Raw genomic sequence first — 23526 nt, 5'->3', positions numbered from 1 at the left:
CATCGCTGAACTATGTGCTCAGCCGTAGCTGTGCGTTTTCGACATTTCAGCAACGAGAATCCAGAGCCTTTGATATATAGTCAGCATTGTTCCACCTGCCCTCCCCTCCGAGCGACGAACGGATGACGGAATAACGGCTTGGCTTCTCAACATTGTCTCTCGCGTATCCTATTGTTGATCACATTTGTGGTTGAGTTCGCACCCCATTTAAAGGAGCCACCATGGCGCCCGCGAACGACGAGAGTGACTCGTCGACGCCGACTCGCAGCCCGCCCCTAGAAGCGATGGACAAGATAAACGGCCTCAAGAAGCATGAAAAGCATACCTCTGAAGGGTTCTCCTCTCCTAGCGAGGACAACCCAACCGGCGTTCCCGCAGTCGACGGTACCGACGAAAATCACCTCATACCGCAAACCCTCTCCGGCTTGCGCCTCATGGCTTTGTCAATAGGGTAAACCTCCCAAGGCAGAAAAGGAAGAGAAGCGAGAAGAGGAAGAATGAGCGGGGATCAAAAAGAAATGGATCTATCTCGACTAACACCGTTTTCCTCCCGCCATTTCTCAGCGTCGCCCTCGGCCTCTTCCTGTCGATGCTGGACACGTCCATCGTCGCGACCTCGCTCTTCGCCATCGCCGCCGAGTTTGGGGAAGATAGCGGCGGCGGCGACGGCGACGTCGGCGCCCTCAACTGGGTTGCCCTGGCATACGAGCTGTCCTACCTGGGCTGCGCCGTGCTGTGCGCCCGCATGTCCGACGTCGTCGGCCGCCGAGCCGCGTTCGCGGCCGCCTACGTCGTCTTCGTCGCCTCCTCGCTGGCCTGCGGCTTCGCCCGCTCCATGGACCAGCTGGTCGCTTTTCGGGCGGTCCAGGGCTTGGGGGGCAGTGGTGCGTGTGGCTTTCTTCTTTTTTTTTTTTCTTTCTTTTTCTTCTCACTTTGTTGCGCTGACAAAAAGGATAGGGCTGTACAGCGTGTCGATGATCATTCTGCCCGAGGTCACCCCGGACTGGGCCAAGAAGTACATCGCGGGCCTGGTGGGATGTGTAATAGCGTCGGCGGGTGTGTTGGGCCCGGTGTTGGGGGGGCTCCTGACACAGTACACGAGCTGGCGATGGGTATTCTGGATCAAGTAGGTCCCCTCTGTCCGCGCGCGCGCCTGTGTGTCTGTGTGTTAGTCGAGAGCTAGGGGGGAGATGAAGTGTGCGTTGCTGATGCGAGCCCTCTGTAGTGGCCCCGTTGGCGGCGTTTCACTAGCCGTGTTTCTCCTCGCCTGGCCTGATAAGAAGTACCTTCCCGCTTTGGAGCGTCGGGCCTGGAGTGATGTTGACTTTGTTGGCGCCTTTTTACTGTAAGTCGTCTCTGTCACCCTGTTCCCGTCCCTCATCTATACCGCCCCATTACCCATGGATATTCTCCAACCACTAACCGCTAACCCCCAATTTTCCTTCTCTCAAAGAATTGCATCCGCCGTCTTGATCATCTTTCCCTTTCAAAACTCTTCCAGGACGCCAGCCTGGTCAAGCGCCATCTTCCTCGCGCCCCTGCTCGCCGGCATCTTCGCGCTCGCCTGCCTTTTCGCCTGGCAGGCCTTTCTCGCCCGCCATCTTCGCCGCCGCTGCCGCCGCCAAAGCGGCAGCAGAAACAACGAGATCGCCTTCGCCCTGCCGCCGGCGCTGCTCGGCAACCGCGTCTACGCCGCGGCGGTGCTGCACGCCGCCCTGACCGGGTTCCCCTACCTCCTCTGCGTCTACGCCTTCCCCGTCCGATTCCAGGTTGTCTACGGACGGAGCGCCCTGCAGGCGGGCCTGATGCTGCTGCCGATGCTGGCCGCCTCGGCGGCCGGGACTGTCCTGGCGGGCGCCGTCAACGGCGGCGGTAGGAAACAGCGGTTTCTTGAAACCCTGCTGGCCGCCTGCTTGCTCATGATGCTGGGCTGCGGACTGGAGACGACGGCGGGGCCCAGCACGACGGACGGTGCGGTGGAACCCAAGGTGTTGGGCTTCTTGGTTTCTGTTGGGCTGGGCTTCGGGTTGTCGGCCGCCGGGACGACCATGTTGATTGGGGCGGAGGCGCCGGTCTGGGAGCATGGTGAGCTTCCTTGGCTTTTACGGTTTCTTCCATTCGTTCTTTGTGTCTCTTTGACCCGTATTGTTTAAGCCCTTTTACTGACTCCGTTGCGTAGCATCGGCACAAGGCATCGTGGCCCAGGTTCGCATCTTCGGTGGGAGTATGGGGATCGCCGCGTCATCTGCCATCCTCGGGGCCAAGACGAGGTCGGGAACGCCTGGGGGGAGCGTGCCGTCTGAGATGCTGACCCACATGGCGTCGGACCCGTCGGCCTTGTCGCCGGAGCAGTGGGCGGCCATCAGGAGGGTATACACGAAGGCGCTGAGGGAAGACATGATTGTGTGCTGCGCGGTGCTGGCCGTCGCCATGGTAGTCACGCTGGGGGTCTACAAACGCGACAGAGTCACGATTGAGGAGATGATGAAGCAGCGATACCGCGAGGAGGGGGAGAGGAGGAGAGCTGCGGACAACAGGCGGGACCAGGCCGAATCTGGCGGAGTGATAGTTTAGGGGGTTGTGTGCAAACACAGACTTTGGGTATCTACTGCATGGGAAGGCGAATGACGGCATGGCGTTGGTTGTAGACCATGGTTGGGTTAGACTGGCATGGCATCTCTGGTTGAGCACATTTAGGGTAGTGAAGGTCGTAAAGGGGTAATGGTAATTCAGGGGCACTTAGGAGAACCGGGCAAACTGGGGCAGGACCGAACTCGTCCCGTAGCGGTGTCTCCTGATCAAATGATAGATCACAAGGGAGGAAAGGAAGGGGGGGGAAAGGAAGAAAGGAATGGAAGCACATCTCCTTTCTTGCCCACATTGGGATATCGAGAGCAATTGATCCAGAGATCTGCCGGCTTCTTCCACGCCCCTCTCGATTACATCCGGCTTTAGGGGGTTCCACCGCTGGTGTTTTTACATCTTAGGCAGTAGGATCCTCCAGAGCAGTGCGGGGTAGGTGCTTATCTCCGGCGCGATGGAGCGGATGCGGGGTGTTCTTTTTTTTTTTTTCGGAGCCGGCCGGGCAACGGCGCTCGACCGCGTCGCCAGTGGAACCTCCCACCATGGCGTCAGCGCCAGCGCCGATTCCGCGGCGGGGATCGCTCTGCCATCTGCTGTTGCGGTTTAACTCCCCCACCCCACCTTCCGGTTCCTCAATAATAACGAGCTCTCCGCTTCCGGAGGATCTTGCGAACTGCTCTTCCTGCCATGTTCTCACGAACCCGGGCAGTGTCCAGAAACATCACGACCGCCGCTCGCAGCAGCATTATCCTCTCCTCCTCTAGAACCCGGCCGCAACCTTCCCCCTTCTTCTTCTTCTCCTTCTTCTCCCCTCCCTTCTCTTCTCCTCTCTACACCTCCGGAAGCGCAACCGCAACCGGGACCGGGACAGCAACCGGGACCGGAACCATTTCCAAGGGCATCATCACCCGCGTAAACATCAAGGCCAAGACCAGCATCGCGACCATGTCGACGGTGGCGGCGGCGGCGGCCAAGCGGCTCGAGGGCAAGACGATCGTCATCACGGGCGCGTCGTCGGGCATCGGGCGGAGCTGCGCGTTCGAGTTTGCGCGCACGGCGCCGCGCGACCTCCGGCTGGTGCTGACGGCGCGGCGGGCGGACCGGCTGCGCGAGATCGCCGACCAGATCAGGGCCGAGGTCGGCGACGGCGTGCGCGTGCTGCCCCTCGAGCTCGACGTCTCGGACCCGGACCAGGTCCGCGGCTTCGTCGACCGCCTGCCCGAAGAGTTCCGCGCCGTCGACGTCCTGGTGAATAATGCGTGAGTTTCTCTCTCTCTCTCTTGGATCTATGGATCTCAGCGGCACTCGGTCGACAAACTGACATGGGAGGTCGGACATTTAGGGGCCTGGTGAAAGGAGGTATGTATGCTATGCCGGTTGTTCCCCTTCCCGGGCGGTCAGTTGCTGCAAGAGTGCAGTGGAGCGAAGCGAATAGTAGTACTGTACGAGGACAAATGCAAGGTGCGGAACTGCTGACATCAAGGGGCTCTCTCTCCCCCTCTCTCTTGAAAAAGTCGCTCGCGCGCCTGAGATCGCCGAGGCCGACATGAACATCATGTTCCAGACCAACGTAACCGGCCTCATCAACATGACCCAGGCCATCCTGCCCATCTTCAAGGCTCGCCCGGACGGCGGCGCCGGCGACATCATCAACATTGGCAGCATCGCCGGCCGCGAGCCCTACGCCGGCGGCAGCATCTACTGCGCCACCAAGGCCGCCGTGCGCGCCTTTACAGATGCCCTGCGCAAGGAGCTGATCGACACCCGCATTCGCGTGATGGAGATCGACCCGGGGCAGGTCGAGACTGTGAGTTTTTCCTTTTCCCTTTTCTTTCTCTTTTACCTTTTATTTTCCGCACCCTTCCATCTCCTCCCTTCCTTTTTCTGTTCTCCTCCCCCCCTCGTTTCTTATTTTTTTCCGTTCTCTCTCTAGAGAGCCGGATTGCTGTGCGTGTTACTAACCTCATCTCTATAGGAGTTCTCCATCGTCCGGTATTACGGAGACAAGGCCAAGGCAGATGCCGTTTACGCGTAAGTGGTCTATGATGTGTCCTCCCCAAATAATGGCAAAGATGAAGGCATAAAACGGTAGCTGAGCCTAAACTGATCCTTGGCTTGCAGCGGCTGTGACCCCCTGACCCCTGATGACATCGCGGAGGTGGTTGTCTTCGTCGCGAGTAGGCGGCAGAACGTGGTCGTTGCCGATACCCTCGTTTTCCCGAGCCACCAGGTGAGCTATCTATGGAGTCCTGCGTTCACTCAACTTCTTGCTACACGTAGATACTGACAAGTTTTCAAGGCTGGCGCTGGGGTGATCCACCGCCGACAAACCTGATGTTAGTTGCGAAACGGACTAGATGGGTTGGCAGTCGAGACTGGAGGATCCCAGGAGGGATAGACGATCTGAGAAATCTATAGATATAATTCAAAAACGAAATTATGTAGCTGCTCGAGTGTTTTGCGTCCTTCTCGTTAACGTTGCGGCGGTGATTGGGGATACACTGAACCCTAACCCTCAAACAATTCCAATTCTGCTTACATAAAAAGTGTGAGCGTAAGTGCTAGACAACTGAAAAAGGTTGTGTAGTGTAGTGGTTATCACTTTGGATTTTGACCTGGTGTCACATTTCCAATAACCCCGGTTCGAACCCGGGCACGACCTCATCTTTTGATTGTTTCTCGGCCTATGTTTTCGATTTTTGAAAAGCTGCATCTTTTTGATCTCGTTCGCCTTTTTTGACATCCTTGGTAAATGGTGGTTGCATATTCGTGGTGACCAAACATATCCAAAGTACTCCGTATCATGTGCCCAGCAACGCCTATGGAAGTGCTCACTAATGAGGCGAAGTAATCCGTATACTCTCAAGCCATCTTGCCACCGCACTTAAATGAACAAGTTAAGCCTCCCAGGACGGCAGCGCCTCGCGAACTGGGGGATACTCCAGCTTTAACAAGGGGCTAGAACCTCGTTTAGTCAGATGCTGAGGCGCTTACGCACGCAATGTGGTGTTCAGTGTATGTACTGTATGTATGTACATACAGTACACTACAGACATAGGTCCATACATGCTACAAGGCCCACCTTACTGCCGGGTAGTTAGTTAGGCTAGTGGCTTGGCTTCGATATTCTTTCTCAGCATGACGTCAAGTGCGTAGTGCTCGCCGCTTCAAACAGCCATTGTCCCGTCTCGAGCACTCGTTCAAATCGTATCTACATGAAGCCTACCCTATCAGTGGACTCCCTAAGGAGACCGTGCTTATGTTGATCATCTAAGAAGCTTGCCTTGCCCATCCTCCAACCATCCTCCAAGAGCCTCGGCGGGTCTTTGCGTGGCCAACGAGCGTTGCCGAATGGATATACTTACATCCCTTACATACACGTACAGTACAAACGCCTAGCGCAAGCTTAATAAGCGCGGCGAGAGAGAGGTCTGGCAAACAGCAATGTCCGAAAATGGAGATAATCGATGTCATCGCGTTTGACGTGTGCAGGCTTTGTTGTCACGCGAAGAAGGAAACAGCGCATGCCCTGGCTGCCTGGCTGCCCGGCAGGGGAAGGGCAATACCATGAGCCCCTCTGCTGGGCAGCTGCCACGGAAAGCCACACGCCTAGACCTCCTGCTCTTGCACGCCCCTGCCTGATTGGGAAAGCTTCGCAGTGACTGGGGTCTTACGCTACGAGGTCCATCGCAGATTGTAAATGACTACCCCGCCAGCGTCCCGGTCGACTCGAGATCGGACCAGCCTGCGCTCAGACTCTTGACTCTGACTTCTCTAACTTCAGCCAACTTCCCCTCCGTTGCGAACTGAACGAACGAACGTCTTGTCCGCCATAAACAACTGCTACCTTAGTTATATCTCCCAAACCAAACACCTTGTAAACGCCCGCCTTATTAGCTACTCGCGATGGCAGGTATGTACATGTTGCAGAGAGCACGATCCCAACCTCGATCCCGAATTCCATGACCGGAGCTCCCCTTACCCGCCCACTTAGGACACAGCTAACGTTTGAGTCGTGCAACCAGACGCTTGGAAAGAAAGTATCGCCAGCACCGACTCCAAGGACCCAACCACGCAGCAATTACCCCAGTCGGAAGTGCTTGCCAAAGGGCCCAAGGCCGCTCCAACGACCCCAACCTCCCCGCCGGTTCAGGCTGAGATTAGAGACCACCGATTAAGCGACGAGTGGGGTGCGTCCTTCCTTGATCCTTCTGTCTCCTTCGTCTCCTTCGTCTCCCTCCTCTTCCACACGCCTTCGTTTCAAACCTAACATCTGTCCTCTGTCCGGCCCGCAAGATCTCCTTCCCTCTCCCTAGCTCTGAGAGGGCGTATGTTTATCCCTCCCTATTCCAAACGAGAAGAAGAAGGGAAAACCGGCGTTGTCCTTTCAACCTTTTCGCCCCCTTTTTTTCTGCCGCCTTCGGCCAAAAACCTGCACCACTGCATACACACGAGCCCGCAGACGCATATGTGCTTGTTCTTATGGTGCTCGGAACTTGTCTGGCTAACAAGAAGGTAACAAAATAAAACACGGTTAAACGAAACAGACGCTTCCAAGGTGCCTCCCTCGCGTTTCCAAAAGCGCAAGGGCTCCATCTACGCCGTGCCCCACTCGCGCGACGGCAGGATTGACAGCAACTACCCTGCCAAGTACTTTGAGAAGCTGGCGGAAATGAGCTCGAAGAAGTGACGACCTGGCGCTTTCCACGCTTGAGAACGGCTCTCTTTCCACCTTGTGTTGTCCCGATATCTGCAGATCGGAGGGGAGAGGTGGACAACACTCGTGGCAATTTCCGTCCTTGTAAGGGGGCCCGCGACTTTCATTGAGCTGAATTGGGATCTTGTGGCACCTGACGAGGGAGGCTGATTGGTCCCAATCGTCTTCGGGTTCCGGATGGACCACCTGATGGGGTTCATGATTAAGGAGGAAGACGGGGCGGAAAGTTTGATAGGCTGTGTGTGTATAGTCATTTGAGTGTCGATATAATCTGGAGGGATGCCGGCACGGCAAGTTTCAATACAATCGAGATGCTTCGCACCGTGAAGGGCAAAAGCGGCGGCGGGACCACTTCCCAAACGTTCGTCCGCCGAATCCCGCTGCAGCTCTGAAGAAGATGAGCACTTGCGACATCCACACCGGTTTCCGGCCCACGCCCTGTCCGTCTTTTCTGAGGAAAAAATGCCGATGCTCTCGTCTCTTCCCCATTGGGGAGCATGCACCGGTCACCGGCTCGAGTCGAGAAGTCGCATCATTCGTCCATGCCATCAAGGTCGATGGCGTCAGGATTGGACACCTCGACCGGCCTGCTCTCCACACTCCCCTTGATCCCTTCCGATGCGGCGACAAAGCCTGCCGGTGCGCGGGCCTGCCTCTCCAGCTGCTCCATCGCGTCCGCGACCTCGGGGTCCACCTGCTGCTCGCCGCCGTTCTGTTGCCGCTGCGCCTGGCTCCTGGCCAGCGCCTGCGAGGCGATGAAATGGACGTCGGTGTTGTACTTCGCCTGGACGCTGCGCTTGATGCGGAGCATCTCCTTGAACGTGTCCTCGTTGCCGTGCTGCACCTCGAACTGCTCCCACTTGGCCCAGAACTCCGGGTCCGTCCGCGGGTCGCAGAACTGCGAGCAGTGCCCGTAGATCGCCCGGGCCCGGTCGATCTCGCCGAGCCTCTTCTCCATGTCCGCGAACTTGAGGCACATGTCGCGCGCTTCGTTGTCCGGCAGCGTCGCGATGGCCCGCTCGTAGATGGGACGCGTCGACGGCAGGCCAAAGTTGGACGCCGACTTGGTGATGTAGAAGTTGAACATGTCGGCCCGGTCTTCGTCCGAGACCGCCCGCGTGGCCCGCTCGTAGATGCGCATGGCGTGGCGGGCCAGCCCCCGCTCCTCCTCGAGGTTGCCGTACATCAGGTAGAGGACCTTGGCGAACTTTGGCGGGCAGTCCGTGACGGCCTGCTCGAACAGGTCTCTCAGTCGCTCAATGCTGATCTTGCGATCGACCGCCTTGGTGAGGTAGAGATTCCACAACTCAAAGGCGACCGGGTAGCTGAAGAGGTCGAGGCCGCGCTCGTAGATCTTGAACGATTCTTCATAGTACTTGTGCTCTTCGAGGAGGTTGGCGTAGTTGACCACGGTCTGCGGTGTCGCGATGCGGAGCTCGAATATCCTCTCGTAGACCTTCCTGGTCTCTTCGAGCGAGCTCACGCTCTCGACAAGGTCGACGTAGAAACTCCACAGTTTCCAGCTCTTGTGCACCCGCTGTTGCGGCGAGAGCGTCTCGTCGAAGTAGTCCACAGTCGACCGCTTGGGCGCCTGTGTGGCCTTGGCCATGATCCTGACGGCCTCGTCAAAGTTCTCGTTCCGCAGCTCCATCTCGGCCCATTCGATCCACATGTCGGCGAGCTCCGCCACTGACTTGAACGGGACCTTGACCGCCTTCTCCATGATGATCCGGGCATTGCGCAGATCTCCTCCCTTCTCGTAGAACTTGGCATAGTTGGCCCATAGTTGATGGAAGGCGCCGACCGCCTTCTTTGGCTGGATGGTGGCGATAGCGTCCGTGTACGTCTGCACCACTTCCTGGTGGTTGTCGCCCCATAGCGCGACTCGCTTCTCCCACTCGGCGACATTATTGGGATTTTGCCGGAGCAAGACGTCGTTCAAGAGGAACGGCCGGCGGTCCATCAGGTGCTCGAAACGCATCATGCGGATGTCCAGGTCGAAGTCGGCGGCCTCGTCAACCACGCCATTTTCGGCCCGTTTCGACGCAAGCTCCATCAAGGCTCCTATGATGGACTCCTCAAACTCGGTGTACGCGTCAAATACGAGCGTAAAGTCTCGAACTGTCATGACCGTAGTGATGCCTTCCTCGAACACGTCCCTTGCACGCTCGAAACTGCCCCGCCTGATCCAGTAGGTTGCCAGGCCGCACCATAATTTACCCCTCTGGTCGCTGAACCGCTCGATCCCGCTCCGGATGATGGCTTCCACGTCGATCTCGCTCTCGTGCCCCGTGTCAATGTCGACGGCATGCTCGACCAGGAGATCGACCATTTCGCTCCACAACTCGTAGTGCCCCTTTGCGTTCTTGCTCTGAAAGCGCGGGTTGTTGAGGATTTCGATGTACTTCTTTACGGCCTCGGTGTACAGCCCGGTATGGACCAGCAACTCGATGAAGTCCTCGGCATCCTCGGGATGGACTTGCATGTAGCGCCGCCAGATCTTGACGGCCGTCATACCTTCCGCCGAGTTCGCAAACGGCTTGTACAGCGCCCATATCCGATTGTGTTGCGTGATTGGGAGCGCCCTGAGCGCGCGATCGAAGGCGCGTCGGGTGGCCGTCACAAGAGGCTGCTGCATCAGGAATTGGAGATACATCTCCCATATCCTGGGCATCTTGTTGAGGAGGATGAGTGCCCGTTCGAAAAGCGCATTGACCTTCTGGTACTCGGCAGCGAAGATGGCAGCGTTGAGCTTCGAAACGTGCTTCACCCTGAACCGGAGATACTGCCAAGGATTTTAAGTTAGGCAAAGGCGAGATTACCTCGGTGTGTGTGGGGGGGAGGAGTCCTACCATCTTCCACAGCTTGTACGATCGGGGCAACTGGACACAGGCCCTTTCCATGACAAACGCCTGTTCCCGTTCTGTCCCGTGCTGGAGCTTGTACTCGATGTAGGCCAGCCACGGCTTGGTGCTTCCGGGGTTGCGTTGGATGTCTTGCTCGTAGGCGAAATCGTCCTCCGACTGGGGGAGCGCGTTAGCAAAGCCAATCTCTACGCGAGGTTAAAGACGAAGAACCTACCACCAAAGCCAGGTCTGGCTGGCGGCCGGAGGTAGTGGTCGAAGCCATCGTATCCGCGTGAATGCGTCGTCGCGGAGGAAGTCGATCCGGCGTCTCCGGCGCTGGGGAACTGGGACAGGAAATCTCGGGGAAAAAACAGCTAGATGGCGCGTTGCCGTGACATCACTGCCAGAGCCGGTGGGATTGTTGCACACGCGACAGCGGGCCAGCGACGGGGCGATTGCTCGGGTTCCGTGCTGCGATTTTCGATGTGTGGAGGTGATTGGGCGCGCCCGTTGGATACCAGACGTTGAGCTACGGCGCTCGGGCCACCTACACGACGGAGTACCCGTGCTTGGTACAGTACTAGTATGTAATCCGTATGTATCTCACCTGGCTGCGGTGCCGCAGGACTCCCCTCACCTCATCCAAGTTGGTGGGGCTTCTGGCCGCTGAAACAACCGTTTAGTGGCTCCTGGAGCTGCAGTTAACGTTAGTTGGTTGCGCCCTGCAGTCTTCCGTCACTGCCCGCGTGAAGCTCCAGGCTCCACTAACTCAACCTCGAGGCTAATCGGACTGCCAACAACCATCAATCATCACCCTTGTTGCGCTCGTGCCAAACCTCGCCGAGAGAGGACTTCCGACCGGAACGCGGATTTTGTGACGTCTCTTCCTTAGCGAGTTTCCCTCCTCTCCTTCCCAATTAGCTGCAACGATGTCTGGCAGCGCAGTACGTTGCCCCATCCACCGCTTGCTCCCCCCCCCCCCCCCCCCCGCTCCTCGAGTCGGGTAGCTGATCGAGATCAGGATCGGGAGGCCGTCTTCCCTACCCGGCAGTCCCTGGGCTTAATGAAGGCTAAGCTCAAGGGCGCCGAGACAGGGCACAGTCTACTCAAGCGGAAGAGCGAAGCTTTAACCAAGTATGTCCCCTCCATTCGATACCCGCGTCATATCGCCCAGGTCGGTCGACTAACACAAAAGCCCCCCCCTTCTCCCAGGCGCTTCCGAGGTAACTCATCACCACCCAGGCCCTTCGTCGGACCCCCCGTATCGGCAAACCATTAACCCCTTTCTCTCTCGCCCCGCTCACTAGAGATCACCCGGCGCATCGACGAGGCCAAGCGCAAGATGGGCCGCGTCATGCAGATCGCGTCCCTCTCGCTCGCTGAAGTGACGTACGCTGTGGGCGGCAACATCGGGTACCAGATCCAGGAATCGGCCAAGTCGGCGCGCTTCCGCGTCCGCGCCAAGCAGGAGAACGTGTCGGGCGTGCTGCTCCCGGCCTTCGAGAGCTACTTGACCGAGGGCAACAACGACTTTGCCATGATGGGCCTGGGCAAGGGAGGCCAGCAGGTGCAGCGGTGCCGGGAGACGTACGCGCGCGCCGTCGAGGCGCTGGTCGAGCTTGCCAGCCTGCAGACGGCGTTTGTCATCTTGGACGAGGTGATCAAGGTTGTCAATCGGAGAGGTATGTTTTGGTGGTTCACTAGGTTTACTTGATCCAAAGGCAGCCGGGCGAGTGGATATGCTGACAAACGGATAGTTAACGCAATGTAAGTGAGAGAGGCTCACGGCGAGCGACGGTGCGTTTCTAACGGCAGGTAGCGAGCATGTCATTATTCCGAGGACGGAGAATACCATCAAATGTAAGACCCATCGGGGCCCCCTTCTTTCCCGCGTAACATGCATGACTGACAGCCAGCAGACATCAACTCGGAGCTTGACGAGCTGGACAGAGAGGAGTTCTACAGACTCAAGAAGGTATGCCGTGCCAGGGCCGTCCTCAGAGTCCAGCTGCTGATTTTGAACAGGTCGCGAATAAGAAGCAGCGAGACACGGCTAGGGACGACGCCGAGGTGAAGAAGAAGAAAGAGGATAATGAGGCCACAGGGGAGGAGAATGGAGCACCGGAGGCAGGAAACGCAGCCGGACCCGTGGATCTTCTAGCGGCCGAGGAGGATGAAGACGTCATCTTCTAACGGGGACCCGCGAGACAAAGTCAAGTGGGGCGGTCTCTCAACTGTTTGTATAATTTCTTGTCATTACCGTCTTTTTATGAGGCACGGGCACAATAGGGAGGGAGTTGTTTGGTTTCATTGCATCTGGGGTATCTAATGCTCAATCTGTATCATGGTAACCGACACCTTACCTAACGAACCTGCTTTCCCAGACCAACCAGCTTTCTTGCCCTCTCCCGGGCCTTTACTGACGCTGGTACGTTACTTTCATGAGTTTTTCGCCATTCTTTAGTGGCATGCCAGCCGTGTTCTCCTTGGCGGTGATAGCGCCCGCTTCGGCCTCGTACTCGACGAAGGCGATCCCGCTGCGGCCGGGAACCGTCCGAACTTCGCGGAAGCCCTCGAAACGGCCAAAGATAGCAGTGAGAGCGTCCTTGTCCATGTCGTCGGGCAGATTCTGGACGAACAGGATGCGGTTCGGCGGCAGGTACTCGTCTGGCACAACGGCCGCAGGGCCGCCTCCGGTGGACTTGAGACCGGCACCGCGGGCGTTCTTGGCTGGACGGGCGCCCGCTTCGGCCGGGCCGCCAGGCATGGGCCGCTTGAGACGCTTCTGCTCCTCGGCGGACTCGAGCGCCTTCTTTTTGTCTGCGTGGCCAGGCAACATGTTAATGGGGGGTGGGCCCAATGCGTCAGAAAGCAGCAGGAGAGCGTACCCTTCTCCGCGATACGACGGCGCTTGTGCGCGTCAAACTCCTCCGCGTTGCCCGTCCGCAGCACTGTGGCGTCGCTCCGGGTGCGCGCCAGCGCCACCTGCATCGGCTTCTCGAAGAGTTCGAAGCCTTGGACCTCCTCGATGGCGGCGTGTGCCGACTCGGGCTTGTCGAACACGACAAAGGCCTGGCCCTTGGCCTTGAGGTTCGTCTTGGCTACGATGTCAATCACATTGCCAAACTCGGAAAAGACGGCGCGCAGGGCCTCCTTGAGCGGTTCGGGCTTGACGCGCTCCTCCAGATTACGGACGTAAACCCTGCGAGTTAGCGGTCAGTGTTTTTTTTCTTTCTTTGCTCAATTACCATCGGGGGAGCCTTGTATGTGTCGGAGTGCAATGACACATACGTAGCGATATCTTGTTGCGCGGCCATATTTGCTTGCGCAGCGATGCAGAATGTGCGGCGTTACGATGTTGCAAACCTGCGTTTCCAAGGTGAAATTGGCGATTTGAGGATGGATAAATATCACCGCAGTGCTGGGTCGGGGCGGCGCCTGCCGACGCCCGACTCTTCCAATGCTTTTGGCCTGGCACGACAGGGGTGTTCCATTGGAATGGGGCCCGGCTGCAGAGAGCGAGGCAGCTCCCGCGAGTCACACCCGGTGGCGGCGAGCCCCACTACCTACCCGCTAAGGGGGTATGGACACCCGATAACGCATCGCTGCTAATAAGGCGTCACAGCACTAACGGGCGTGATACCTTACTACCTTGGTCTTCTTCCCATCACCCGGCTTTCCCGACCCCTTCATCATGTACGATTAAGGCTGTGTGAAGCGCACATGTGAGACACCGCGTCTAGGCATTTTTGCGTGAACACGCGTTCCTTCCTTTTGTCACCGGCCTGACCGGCCGCCTACCGAAGTAGATTCCGGTTCTAGAGGTCCCACCTGCTGGAATCACGCCGCAGCCGTCCGCATCGAACCCCGATCCCGATCGACTCCCCTGGCATCTCCTGCGATCATGGACGAGACGGCTGTTCCGGAGGCTGTGGCAGCAGCACTCCCTCGTGCACTGGATAATACGAGCGCCTGGCACAACTTCACAATGTGGACGGCACAACACTTTGCGCTTGCAATGAACATGACAAAGCTGGCGCCGTCGCTGGAGGATCTCGTCTGGGCAGGCCCGCGCATGGTCATGAAACTAGGCAGGCTGGGCTCCTTCATCTCGTTTCCAGACGCCATTGACGGCTTTGGCCAAAGAGCCGTACCTAATTCGACCAACGTCGACATCTTCTCCTCTTCCTCCTTCTCCTCCTCCCTCTCCTCAGACACGGGAATGGTTGCCGACCTCATCGAAACCCTCGCGCAGTCCACAAACACTGCATTTCCCACATCTACGATGGATTCCGCCTCCGGCGCCGCCGCCGCCGCCGCCGCCGCTGCCGATGATGTTACCCAAAATCCCAACGCTTTCGTCTCGCGATTTTCTATGGAAGGTGCAAGGGGACTTGGAGGTGTCTTCAGCTACGCCACCAGCAAGTGGGCGCTCTGCTGTATCGCAATGGCCGTCATATTCAACCGCACGCACATCTTTGCAGCCACCCGTCGCAGACTTCGACTCCGATGGCACGTCCGACTGCTGCTACGGGCCGCTCCCGTGATACTTCTGCTCCTCCAGGCCAGGTGGCTCCTGCAGTCGATACAGTGCCAAACCTCCGCCGACTTCTCCGAGCTGCGCTGGGGAAATGCGTCCAAGAGCTCCGACCTGATGTTTGCGCAGCCGAATCCTTTCCTCAACCGGCTCAGCTCATCCCTGCTGTTCGGTGCGTCCGACGAGGAGTCGTGCCGCGCCATCAAAATGGTGCCCTGGGACGACAGGGAGCAGCCAGAGCTGGTGGGGTCTCTTTCCAGGCTTTGGCCGCTCTTTGGGACCTACTGCTTGAGCCACTTTGTAGAGGTGCTATCTTGCGCAGTGCAAGGTCGCCCCGTGGCTGCCGAGACGGGCATGACACTCTTTGAGCATTCCCTGGCCTTCGCGGAGGCAGATGCGGCCATTAGCAATCAGCTGGGATGGGGTCTTTTCACCAACGGCACTGCCGCCTCGCAGGCTGCGCTCGGGTCTAAGATCGCCCTCACTCGGTCCATGATATTGAAGCGCGTTAACACCCCGCCCGAGGTGCTGCTGGTGGCCTTCTTGTCCGCCATGAGCCATGTCACGAGCCACATATTGGGCATCTTCAACTTGCAGTCCAAGTTTCGCCTCGTTAGCACCGGCTTCTGGGGCCTCTGCTTTATGTCGAGCCTCCTCTGGAGCGCCCTGAATTTCTCGGTCGATGACCCTTCGACCCAGGGGTTGCTGCGCTTCCCGACTGTCTGCATCATCGGTTTCATCCCGCACATACTGATCCTGTTTGGGATTTACGCCTGCGGACTGGTCTATGCCTCGGCCCTGGCGCTTTCGGCCATTTCCCCACCGGAAGGTGCCCCCGATGGGGAACAGCGCTCTCTCCGGCAGCGTCTTCGGCAGGCCCATGCCAACATGCAAGCAAATGTGTCTCTTTCCGAGATCCGCATCCGTATGGACATGGACTTCTATACGGCCCTGCTGCGCGCTGGCTTCGGTGCCATTACGATGGCGAGCGAGGCCGTCTATTTCAATGAGGACCACCAGGTGAACCTGAAGAAATATACATGGTTAGAAGAAGAAAGGTTCCGTGAGTTAGAGGAGCTTCGAATGCAGTGGATCGGCGGCGGCATTCCGGGATCGCGATTTGACTCGGTTGGAACCATTGGTCTCGTTCCCGTCAAGAACGGGCAGGCGAATGCTACGAGCGGCTACGCGAGAGAGAAGGCAGCTCAGCAAATCCCCAAAAGCAACGCTTCCAGCAGGAGGGTGCGCGACGGCGTCGGCGCCGCAGAGCGGAGCTCGAGGTGGCTCATAGCGTTCGAGTACGTGCTGCATATCTCCAAGCTGATGATTGTCGTGTGGGCCTTGATGACCATCAAGACCATGTCGCTGTTCGGGTTGCGCACGCCCCCTCGATGGCTCCGGGGCCTGTCGCAGCGACCCAAGTCCGGATCATCATCCAAAAAGTCTGGGAGTCGCGGCCGTACGAGGAGCGCCGATGTGCTGTCTCTTGCCGATGGCCGCGTCTCCTTCGCGGTCACTCGGAACGATGAAGTGGATGTGGAGGCAGAACTACGCCGCCGAATGGAGGAGAATTATGCACAAGCAGAAGCTGGCGAGAGAAAGCCCGACGAAGCCGAGTTTGACTCGGAGCTGTACAATCACTTCCTCAGGGGCGGCTGGTGGGGGAACAGCGACTCCAGCGGCGACTACGTTCCTCCCTCCCAACATTCGGGAAGCGGCGCCGACGAGACTGATGTGGATGACACCACGAGCATCATCTCCACCACCGAAACCACGAGCGAGCTGGATTGGGAATCCGACCACGACGGCGACGCTCTCAGCGATGGACAGCGAACCCCGACCCAGCAAAACCCGGCCCCTATTTCTTCCTTCGCCTCAGCGGTAGCATCGGCCCGCGCCTCCCGCGAATCCACCCCGCTCTTCGATACCCCCATAGCAGCGCAGGACCTGGCCCGCCTGCTGCACCCCCGGACCCCCGAGGACCGCGACGAAGCGCGCGCCCTGGCCGCGCACCTCAGCAGCGACGGCATCATGACGCGCTCGCGCTACAAGCAGCAACTCCAGCGCCAGCGCACCCAGGTGCTCCTCACCAGCAGCCAGGTCCCCTCCTCCGCCGCCCCGGAGAAGATGACGCCCGAGGAGGAAGCCCGCGTGCTCGAACAGCTGCTCCTGTCCCGCCGCGCCGGCAAGTCCGGGCGGTCCGCCGGCGCGTCCGGGTCCCAGTCGGGCGAGGGAGGAGCAGCGGGCCAAGCGAGCTCGACCTGGGCGACGGGCGCCGCGGGCCTGGGCCCTGACGGGCCGCAGTGCGTCGTCTGCCAGAGCGCCCCGCGCACCATCATCGTCTGGCCGTGCCGCTGCCTGAGCCTCTGCGACGAATGCCGGGTGTCGCTGGCCATGAACAATTTCGACAAGTGTGTGTGTTGTCGCCGGGAGGTGATCAGCTTTAGTCGGATCTATGTACCCTAATGATCTATAATCTTTTTCTAATTCTTTGCTCAAATGTACGTTTCGGTCTGTCCTATCTGAGCAGTCATTCGCATGGTTGACAGGACGCTATTTGCGTTGGTATATATCTCTGTGCTGTGGTTTTTTTTTTTCCGACTTGGTAAGCGGTTCGGTTGCATGAGCGATGTGATGGACGGGCAGCAGCGACAACGACTTGATCTACGATTTTCTGGGAGGCATGTATCCTTACGTCCAGGGCGTGAAAGGCAGCAGTATACAAGGCGGCATGCGGCAGAAACCCGTAGACTCCAGCTTCAACATTAACACCATCAGTGATAAGTTAAGGCGACCCCTCACGATAATGGAACCGTCCAATGGAGCTCTTGAGTTCGCAGGCAAGACTGTGGGATTCGCATGGAAGTATGGGTATCATGTATGTACTGACTGCGGTCGGGCCCCCCTCCTTCCCCCCCCCAAAAGAAACAATCTCCCCTCTGCTACGCTAGGGGTGAACTACATACCAGCCCACTCGATACAAAATACCCTCACTTCTCTCTCCCCTTTCCCTTTCTCATCCCCCCCTTCAACACCGCCGTCCTCACCCGCAACAGCAGGTGGCTTTTCCGCTCCAAACAAGAAACTCTTCTTCACCGCCGTACCCAGCCGTCCGCTCGTCACCAGGTCGAGCATGGCCACTGGCTCGTCCCAGCCGTAACTGTTGGCCAGATAGTGAGCGTGGTACCGAAAAGGGTCGCCCGGGTACACGCTAAAGTCGCCGCCGAAGCGGAGGCCGGGGGTGGTGTAGTAGCCCCGCGAGTTGAGGTATCTGTAAAAGGGCAATTTGGTGGTGGTGGAGGGGTCTACAGGTGCGCTGCTGCGAGGGGCAGCGGCGGGGAGGAGGGGAAGGCTCGTTGTAGGTGTCACGCCTAGGAGCAAGGTGTCTTTCTTTTCTTGCCTTGAGCCTGACGTAGAGGTGGTAGTACTAAACAGGGCGGATGAGGATGGGTCCTCGTTTTCAGTCGCTGAAGCTGCTGCGGGAGCATCCGGGGAAGAGGCTGCGGGCAGCTTTGCCTTGTGCTTGCCCTGATGCTTGGCCTGCACTTTCGCCTTCTCCTCGTCAAAAACCTGCTGCGCGTTTCGGCGCTGCTGCTTGAGATGCTGGAGGTACGCCTTTCGGGTGGACTCGTCCCTGGTGGTCAGCTGCGACAAGTGGTCCGTCAGCTCGTCGGCGATGTATCCAGCGCCCTTTTCCACGAGCAGCTGAGCCTCTTCAGCATGAAGCTCGACGGGTAAGCCGAGAAAGAGGTTCTGGGTTGGATTCTGTGGCATGGTGCCCGTTAGGACAGCGCAGATACCGTGATGTCGGCGGATGTAGACGACATCATCAATGTCGAAAACCAGGTACCGGCCCGCCACGCGCGAGATCCGGACCTGTCTCTCTGTTGTCGCTGCCATCGCTCAGTCTTCTTTTCAATTCGAGCCCTGTGCATCAATTAGACGTGGTTCAAGACGCGCAGGTGTTGAAGGAATTCAGAAGAGAATTGAGAACAAGCATCATAAGCCTTGGACACGTATGTAGTCGTCACGGAAAATCAGTGGATTGACAGATTGGAATACGATAGTTATAATCATTTTTGTTCTCTCAAGAAAGCAAAACAAGAAAAATTAGACTCACCTTGTTGAGGGTTGGTGCTGCGTCAAGCAGCATCAACGGAGAAAAAAATCCAAGAATGCGTGGGAAAACTGAATGCTTAAAGATTTTATCAGTCACCTTGGCCCCCACATTCGCGTTGAAGGGTGGAAGTGCAAGCCCACCCCCGTTACCAGAATATCGGTATTACACTACAAGCAGTTATCCGTAGTTACACGGCAGCCTGGCAACGACCCTTGCAATGCCCAACAATCTCTGCGAAGACCCTACAGACATTCACGGCAGAGGGCGAAGGGTGGGATAACGTCTTGAATCCTACCTGTATATTAAGCGAAGGCTCTCAGAATCTTGTTCTAAGTTTTGCTAATACAAAAAAGAGCCAGCAGTATAGACAGAAGGCTACTGTTCTGTACAGTTCCGAGAACCGCTCGAGATGCATGTACTGTACACTTCAACTCAGCTTCAAGCCAACCATTTCATGAAGTCCATTTGTTTATGGAGACATAGGACGAGATCCCTTTTACTATTTCGGACAGGGCTTGCATCATATTGAGCTCCAGCAGTTGGATTAATCTAGCGCGCACCCCTCGCCAGGCAGGACATTCCTGATAAGCCTCTTTCAAAATCCCACCGCTGCCGCCCCTGTCAGAATTCAATCCCTTCCTTCTTCCCCTTACTCCCCTCAGCCTTTTCCTTTTTTTCCTCCTCCTCCAGCGGCGGCAAGCTATAGGGTTTGATCACCAGCCCCCTCGAGGCACTCAGACTGAACGACAGCGTCTCCCGGAAGGAGCCGGCCCCGGCCCCGCCGCCGCCTTTTTCGTGGTACACGGGTAGCGTGTGAACCTGCAGCAAGCCCTGCGGTGCCTGGTCGTTCTTGTCGGGACCCGACGCGGCGCCCGACCTCGAGGAGGAAGATGGAGGAGGCGGGGCGCCCGGGTTGGCGGGCAAGGGGATCAGCTCGATGACGCCGTCGCAGAGAAGCTCCATCCACCTGACGAGACCGGAGCTGCGGGGATAGAGGGTGGTCGGGAGGGTGATTATTGCTGTGAGCTGGTTCGGGTACTGGCGGAGGAGGGCGCGCATGCCGTGGAGGAATTGGAGGACCTCGGAGGGCTGGGCGCACTGTGGGGAGTAGAGGGATGGCAGGAGGATGCTTGGGACGACTATGCGGTGGATGTCTGTTGAGGGTGATAATGATAATTTGGCCTGAAGGTGTTTGATGATTGTCCTGAAGGGCGAGCTGGGGAGAGGGCTGGGCTGATCGAACATCGGCGGACAGGTGCTGGGCGTTGGGTGGAGCGAGCCCTTACATGCACTTGGCGAGAGGCGCTTGGAGAGATCGAATGAGTTGCAGAAAGTCCCCTGGCCGGCGGTCCCTTTCTCGGAGGTTCCCGCAGTGGCTGTGTTTCCCAATGCCTCATATCTCCAAGCTATCTTCATCTTCTCTTCAGGAGCGGGCGCTGATTGCGCTGGCCAGACTTTGCTACCTGGCGCCGCAACACCAGGCAGCTGATGTCGCCATTCCGGAGGGTAGCCCACCAGATGGACATGGTGGCCTTGGACGAGTCCCTGGGCGGCATAGTATCGGAGAAGTATCCCTGAAAAATCGGTGGTGCCCTGTTCTTCGATTAACAGACACGTCCCTAGGGGTAATCCGCCGTGCCCCGCGAGGAGCTGGTCGAGCGATGACGTCCCGGTCGACGTAGTGGGCCTGCCGTCCAGAGGCGACGGTCGGATCCCCGGTGCAGGCTGCTTCTTTTCTGACGCCGGCACCACCTGGGGAATTGGTCGCCCAGGCCTTGTTGATAGTACGGTATTTCTCTTCACGAAGGACATCGGAAGGCGTGGCGGGCAGTCGCTGATGGTAACTTGCTTGGAGGGGTTTGGAGGGGTGCCGATAAGACAAGAAAAGCTCTTATCGGTGCCCCACAGCCCTGCCTGCCGCGAGCAGAACCCCCTGCCCCCTTGGTAATGAATCCCCAGTAACTATGGGCCATCGCCGAACAGGCTCCCGAATTTTTTGACTGCATCAAGTTCGAATTGCCATCCGTCCGCATATTGCAACCCGAGAGCCACTCTCGCCTACCCCCGACCTACTTACAGACAACCGTCATCGCAACCAGGCAGCACCCCCCTCAGATCTTTTCGGTATTTTCTTGCCCGACCTTAAACAAGTCCTCGGTCTCCCCCAGCCAAGAATGTCGAACATCGCCTCGGACGCGCAGCTCTTCGAAGACCACTTCCGGGTCGAGCGGTTGGGCAATGCCAAGTATGACCGCGTCGACCGCATCTACTGCCAGTCGGAGGACAAGAGCATCACCATGACGCTGGATATCAACAACGAGCTGTTTCCCTGCAAGCCCGACGACGAGCTGCACGTGGCGCTGGCGACCTCTCTAAACTACGACGGGAGCAAGGACAACGAGCGCGGATGGCGGGATGTGGCGAAGGCCGGTGCCAGCGACGCCACGCTAGCCGACATCTTTGATTATGTCTGCTACGGGAAGATCTACAAGTTCGAGGATGCCGAGGACGGGAAGACAATGTGAGTGTTATTTGCTTTGCTGCTGTAGCCGCGCAGGGGCTGTGCTGGGGCGACCGGCAGGTTGCTGACATGCTCGGTAAAAACAGCAAAGCGTATATCTCGTTTGGCGGCCTGTTGATGTCGCTCGAGGGTCCTTACAAGAAGCTCACGCCGCTGCGGGTAGACTACGTTTACCTCTTGGTTCGCAAGCGGTGATTAGAGTGCGCGGATGGGCAAGTGCCGAAGATACAGATCGCTTGTGGCTTCATTTGGAGAGAGCTTAATGCGGGAACCGGCGTTCAGGAAATGGAATTTAAATACTCCGGGGAAGGTTTGGCAAAACGCGGACGACTATACCCCGGGAGACGACATCGCTGTTATTGCATCACTTCCCTTCGTCCCGGCGCCCCCCCCCCCCCCCCTTTTCTTAGGCCTTCTTCACCTCCGGTGGGTTGGCATGCTTCCAATGCGGCCAATGCGGGCCAGGGAACGGAATGAAACGGTGCGCCCTGCGTCGGAGCTCGTCATAGTGCGGCTCGTTCTCGGGGGTCAAGATTCCATGCCGGGCAAAGAAATCAAGCATGACCAGGGCGCAGTTTGGCTTCCAGAGCCCCTGAGCCAGCTGTTCCTGGATCTCCTCGACCGTTCGCAGGCTGAAGCTCTCCACTTCCCCGTCCTTGGGGCGTGGAGTAATACTCCCGTCCGCGGGCAGCTCGAGGTCGTAGATCCACTGGCATTCCGGATAAATCCAGCCCGGTTCACCCCCAGCTCGCTCGTCCGTGATGTAGATGTACGTGATGATGCCGATCTCTTTGGCGTGTGTGCGCATAAAGTCCTCGGGCAGCGACGCTTCCTCGTCCGCCTCGCGGATGATGCACTCAAAGGGATCCTCGCCGGTCGGTAGCCCCCCGGCCACCGTGTTGTCCAGCATGCCCGGATAGTTGGACTTGTTGGCAGCGCGCTTGGGCACCCAGATTCTGAAGTCGTAGCGGCTCTTGTCGTCATGGCAACGCACAAAGCCGACCATGTGGACGCCGAACCGTGTGGTGCCGAAAAGCCCCATGGCAACCCGCTCGATGCTGAACAGCAAATCGCCGTTGCGGCCGTAGACGGGCCACAGCTCGTCGCGCCAGCCCTTGAGCATGCGGAACTTCTTGTTCTCGCGCCAGTACGCCGTGAGCCTGCCGACTAGCTTGGTCCGCTCCTCTTCGGTGGCCGGCCCCTGGAAGAGCAAGATGGTCCTGGCCCCGTGATCGACTTCCATGGGGCCCCTAATGTCCTCGGGCGTGTCGTTGAGCGCCTCGAGAACGGAGAGGGGCACGTATCCGATCGGGTAGGACCCTTCGCTGTCCTTCCAGAGGAACGTGTACAGCCTTTTCATCTCTTCCGAGTACCCCTGGGGGTCCCTCTCGGGGTCGGGGAACCTGCACACATGTGAGCGACACCGTCACCGGGACCGCGCTCCTTGGGCCAGATGAAGGGGCAAGAGCGGGGAAGCCGCCTCTTGCATGAGGAACCTATGTGATTGCCGAAAACACGCCGACCAGAAAAAGGCTCCCCTAACACATAGATGGGTAAGGAGAGGCTAAACGCATCACCTACCCATCGCATTTATTCACTAAATCCAGGCATGTCAAGCGAGGCGCCATGGTGGTTTTTTCCTTTTTTTGGACGAGACTTGTCTTGACAAGTTGTCTACCTGTGGTGGAGGCGAGTTATCTTGAGGTACTGTGTAGTTTCCGAGCGTACCTAGCCAGTAACGGAATCGGGAAAGTGGGTCAAGAGAACAGGAACATTTCCGACCGAGCAGGCCGTATGGTGAGGAGCTAAGTGCACCAGAGCGGCGTGAAAGCTGAGCCCACTCAACGAAGTGGATGACGAATTACATCAACCAAGGCACTATCTACTGGTAGTGGGAGCTGGAAGGATGTGGCCTCCTAGTTGAGCCCCTTTCCGTATATACGGAGTACTCGCACCAATCAACATCTGGAAGACTAATTAGGCATCCTTTTTGTTGTGCTTCACCAAAGGAAGGCGCAAGAGAACGGCAAGTGACCCTTGGAGGCGATCTTCGCCAAGTCGCCGCGTATTGAGCGATGTTTGGGCCTCGATGAAGTTAGAGCTCCCGGATACTTTTAGTGAGATTGAAACATCGGTTGAGTGACTGCGATGTTCACTTGTTTTGAATGAAAAGGGTATTTTTGTTTGCTGGTGGGACCGCTG

General features: G+C 57.9%; 12 protein-coding genes and 1 non-coding gene across 13 annotated transcripts; 8 read left to right on the top strand and 5 right to left on the bottom strand.

The window, feature by feature from the left end:
* Positions 1-221: 221 nt before the first annotated feature.
* On the top strand, positions 222-978 carry MYCTH_97762 (uncharacterized protein; the record flags this gene model as incomplete). Its single annotated transcript, XM_003660386.1, has 3 exons — positions 222-451; positions 565-884; positions 968-978. The coding sequence occupies 3 exons, from the start codon at positions 222-224 to the stop codon at positions 976-978; spliced, it is 561 nt and encodes a 186-aa protein (XP_003660434.1).
* A 194-nt stretch (positions 979-1172) lies between these two features.
* On the top strand, positions 1173-1445 carry MYCTH_2298750 (uncharacterized protein). Its single transcript, XM_003660385.1, has one exon. The coding sequence runs from the start codon at positions 1191-1193 to the stop codon at positions 1347-1349; it is 159 nt and encodes a 52-aa protein (XP_003660433.1). The 5' UTR covers positions 1173-1190; the 3' UTR covers positions 1350-1445.
* A 717-nt stretch (positions 1446-2162) lies between these two features.
* On the top strand, positions 2163-2961 carry MYCTH_2298749 (uncharacterized protein; the record flags this gene model as incomplete). The annotated part of the gene is made up of 1 exon (XM_003660384.1): positions 2163-2961. A coding segment is annotated over exon 1 (343 nt), but the record flags the coding sequence as incomplete, so codon positions are not given.
* A 121-nt stretch (positions 2962-3082) lies between these two features.
* Positions 3083-5068, top strand: MYCTH_2298745 (uncharacterized protein). Its single transcript, XM_003660383.1, has 6 exons — positions 3083-3842; positions 3926-3942; positions 4098-4390; positions 4559-4614; positions 4705-4813; positions 4883-5068. The coding sequence occupies exons 1-6, from the start codon at positions 3529-3531 to the stop codon at positions 4916-4918; spliced, it is 825 nt and encodes a 274-aa protein (XP_003660431.1). The 5' UTR covers positions 3083-3528; the 3' UTR covers positions 4919-5068.
* Positions 5069-5160: 92 nt separating this feature from the next.
* Positions 5161-5245, top strand: MYCTH_t32. The gene has a single exon. It is a non-coding gene; the product is annotated as a tRNA-Gln (tRNA).
* A 1160-nt stretch (positions 5246-6405) lies between these two features.
* On the top strand, positions 6406-7693 carry MYCTH_2298743 (uncharacterized protein). The gene is made up of 3 exons (XM_003660382.1): positions 6406-6496; positions 6609-6773; positions 7131-7693. Exons 1-3 carry the CDS (start codon positions 6490-6492, stop codon positions 7271-7273), a joined length of 315 nt encoding a protein of 104 aa, XP_003660430.1. The 5' UTR covers positions 6406-6489; the 3' UTR covers positions 7274-7693.
* Positions 7694-10617, bottom strand: MYCTH_2298741 (uncharacterized protein). The gene is made up of 3 exons (XM_003660381.1): positions 10382-10617; positions 10153-10323; positions 7694-10085 (listed from the first exon to the last, which is right to left on the bottom strand). Exons 1-3 carry the CDS (start codon positions 10427-10429, stop codon positions 7833-7835), a joined length of 2472 nt encoding a protein of 823 aa, XP_003660429.1. The 5' UTR covers positions 10430-10617; the 3' UTR covers positions 7694-7832.
* A 449-nt stretch (positions 10618-11066) lies between these two features.
* Positions 11067-13475, bottom strand: MYCTH_2314150 (uncharacterized protein). The gene is made up of 10 exons (XM_003660380.1): positions 13438-13475; positions 13035-13348; positions 12172-12966; positions 12066-12121; positions 11966-12006; positions 11904-11913; positions 11454-11828; positions 11359-11369; positions 11168-11280; positions 11067-11090 (listed from the first exon to the last, which is right to left on the bottom strand). The coding sequence occupies exons 1-3, from the start codon at positions 13461-13463 to the stop codon at positions 12563-12565; spliced, it is 744 nt and encodes a 247-aa protein (XP_003660428.1). The 5' UTR covers positions 13464-13475; the 3' UTR covers positions 11067-11090; positions 11168-11280; positions 11359-11369; positions 11454-11828; positions 11904-11913; positions 11966-12006; positions 12066-12121; positions 12172-12562.
* Positions 13476-13712: 237 nt separating this feature from the next.
* MYCTH_2298734 (uncharacterized protein) lies at positions 13713-17516 on the top strand. Its single transcript, XM_003660379.1, has one exon. It carries the CDS (start codon positions 14051-14053, stop codon positions 17147-17149), a length of 3099 nt encoding a protein of 1032 aa, XP_003660427.1. The 5' UTR covers positions 13713-14050; the 3' UTR covers positions 17150-17516.
* Position 17517: 1 nt separating this feature from the next.
* MYCTH_2298733 (uncharacterized protein) lies at positions 17518-18825 on the bottom strand. The gene is made up of 2 exons (XM_003660378.1): positions 18804-18825; positions 17518-18610 (listed from the first exon to the last, which is right to left on the bottom strand). The coding sequence occupies exon 2, from the start codon at positions 18581-18583 to the stop codon at positions 17642-17644; it is 942 nt and encodes a 313-aa protein (XP_003660426.1). The 5' UTR covers positions 18584-18610; positions 18804-18825; the 3' UTR covers positions 17518-17641.
* A 378-nt stretch (positions 18826-19203) lies between these two features.
* On the bottom strand, positions 19204-20640 carry MYCTH_2298732 (uncharacterized protein). The gene has a single exon (XM_003660377.1). The coding sequence runs from the start codon at positions 20613-20615 to the stop codon at positions 19425-19427; it is 1191 nt and encodes a 396-aa protein (XP_003660425.1). The 5' UTR covers positions 20616-20640; the 3' UTR covers positions 19204-19424.
* Positions 20641-20779: 139 nt separating this feature from the next.
* MYCTH_2298731 (uncharacterized protein) lies at positions 20780-21368 on the top strand. The gene has a single exon (XM_003660376.1). It carries the CDS (start codon positions 20978-20980, stop codon positions 21326-21328), a length of 351 nt encoding a protein of 116 aa, XP_003660424.1. The 5' UTR covers positions 20780-20977; the 3' UTR covers positions 21329-21368.
* Position 21369: 1 nt separating this feature from the next.
* Positions 21370-23087, bottom strand: MYCTH_2298729 (uncharacterized protein). The gene is made up of 2 exons (XM_003660375.1): positions 22906-23087; positions 21370-22727 (listed from the first exon to the last, which is right to left on the bottom strand). Exons 1-2 carry the CDS (start codon positions 22950-22952, stop codon positions 21731-21733), a joined length of 1044 nt encoding a protein of 347 aa, XP_003660423.1. The 5' UTR covers positions 22953-23087; the 3' UTR covers positions 21370-21730.
* Positions 23088-23526: the final 439 nt, after the last annotated feature.

This window comes from Thermothelomyces thermophilus, chromosome 1 (assembly GCF_000226095.1).
Source record: "Thermothelomyces thermophilus ATCC 42464 chromosome 1, complete sequence".
NCBI lineage: Eukaryota > Fungi > Ascomycota > Sordariomycetes > Sordariales > Chaetomiaceae > Thermothelomyces > Thermothelomyces thermophilus.
This window is presented reverse-complemented; position numbering and strand designations above follow the sequence as displayed.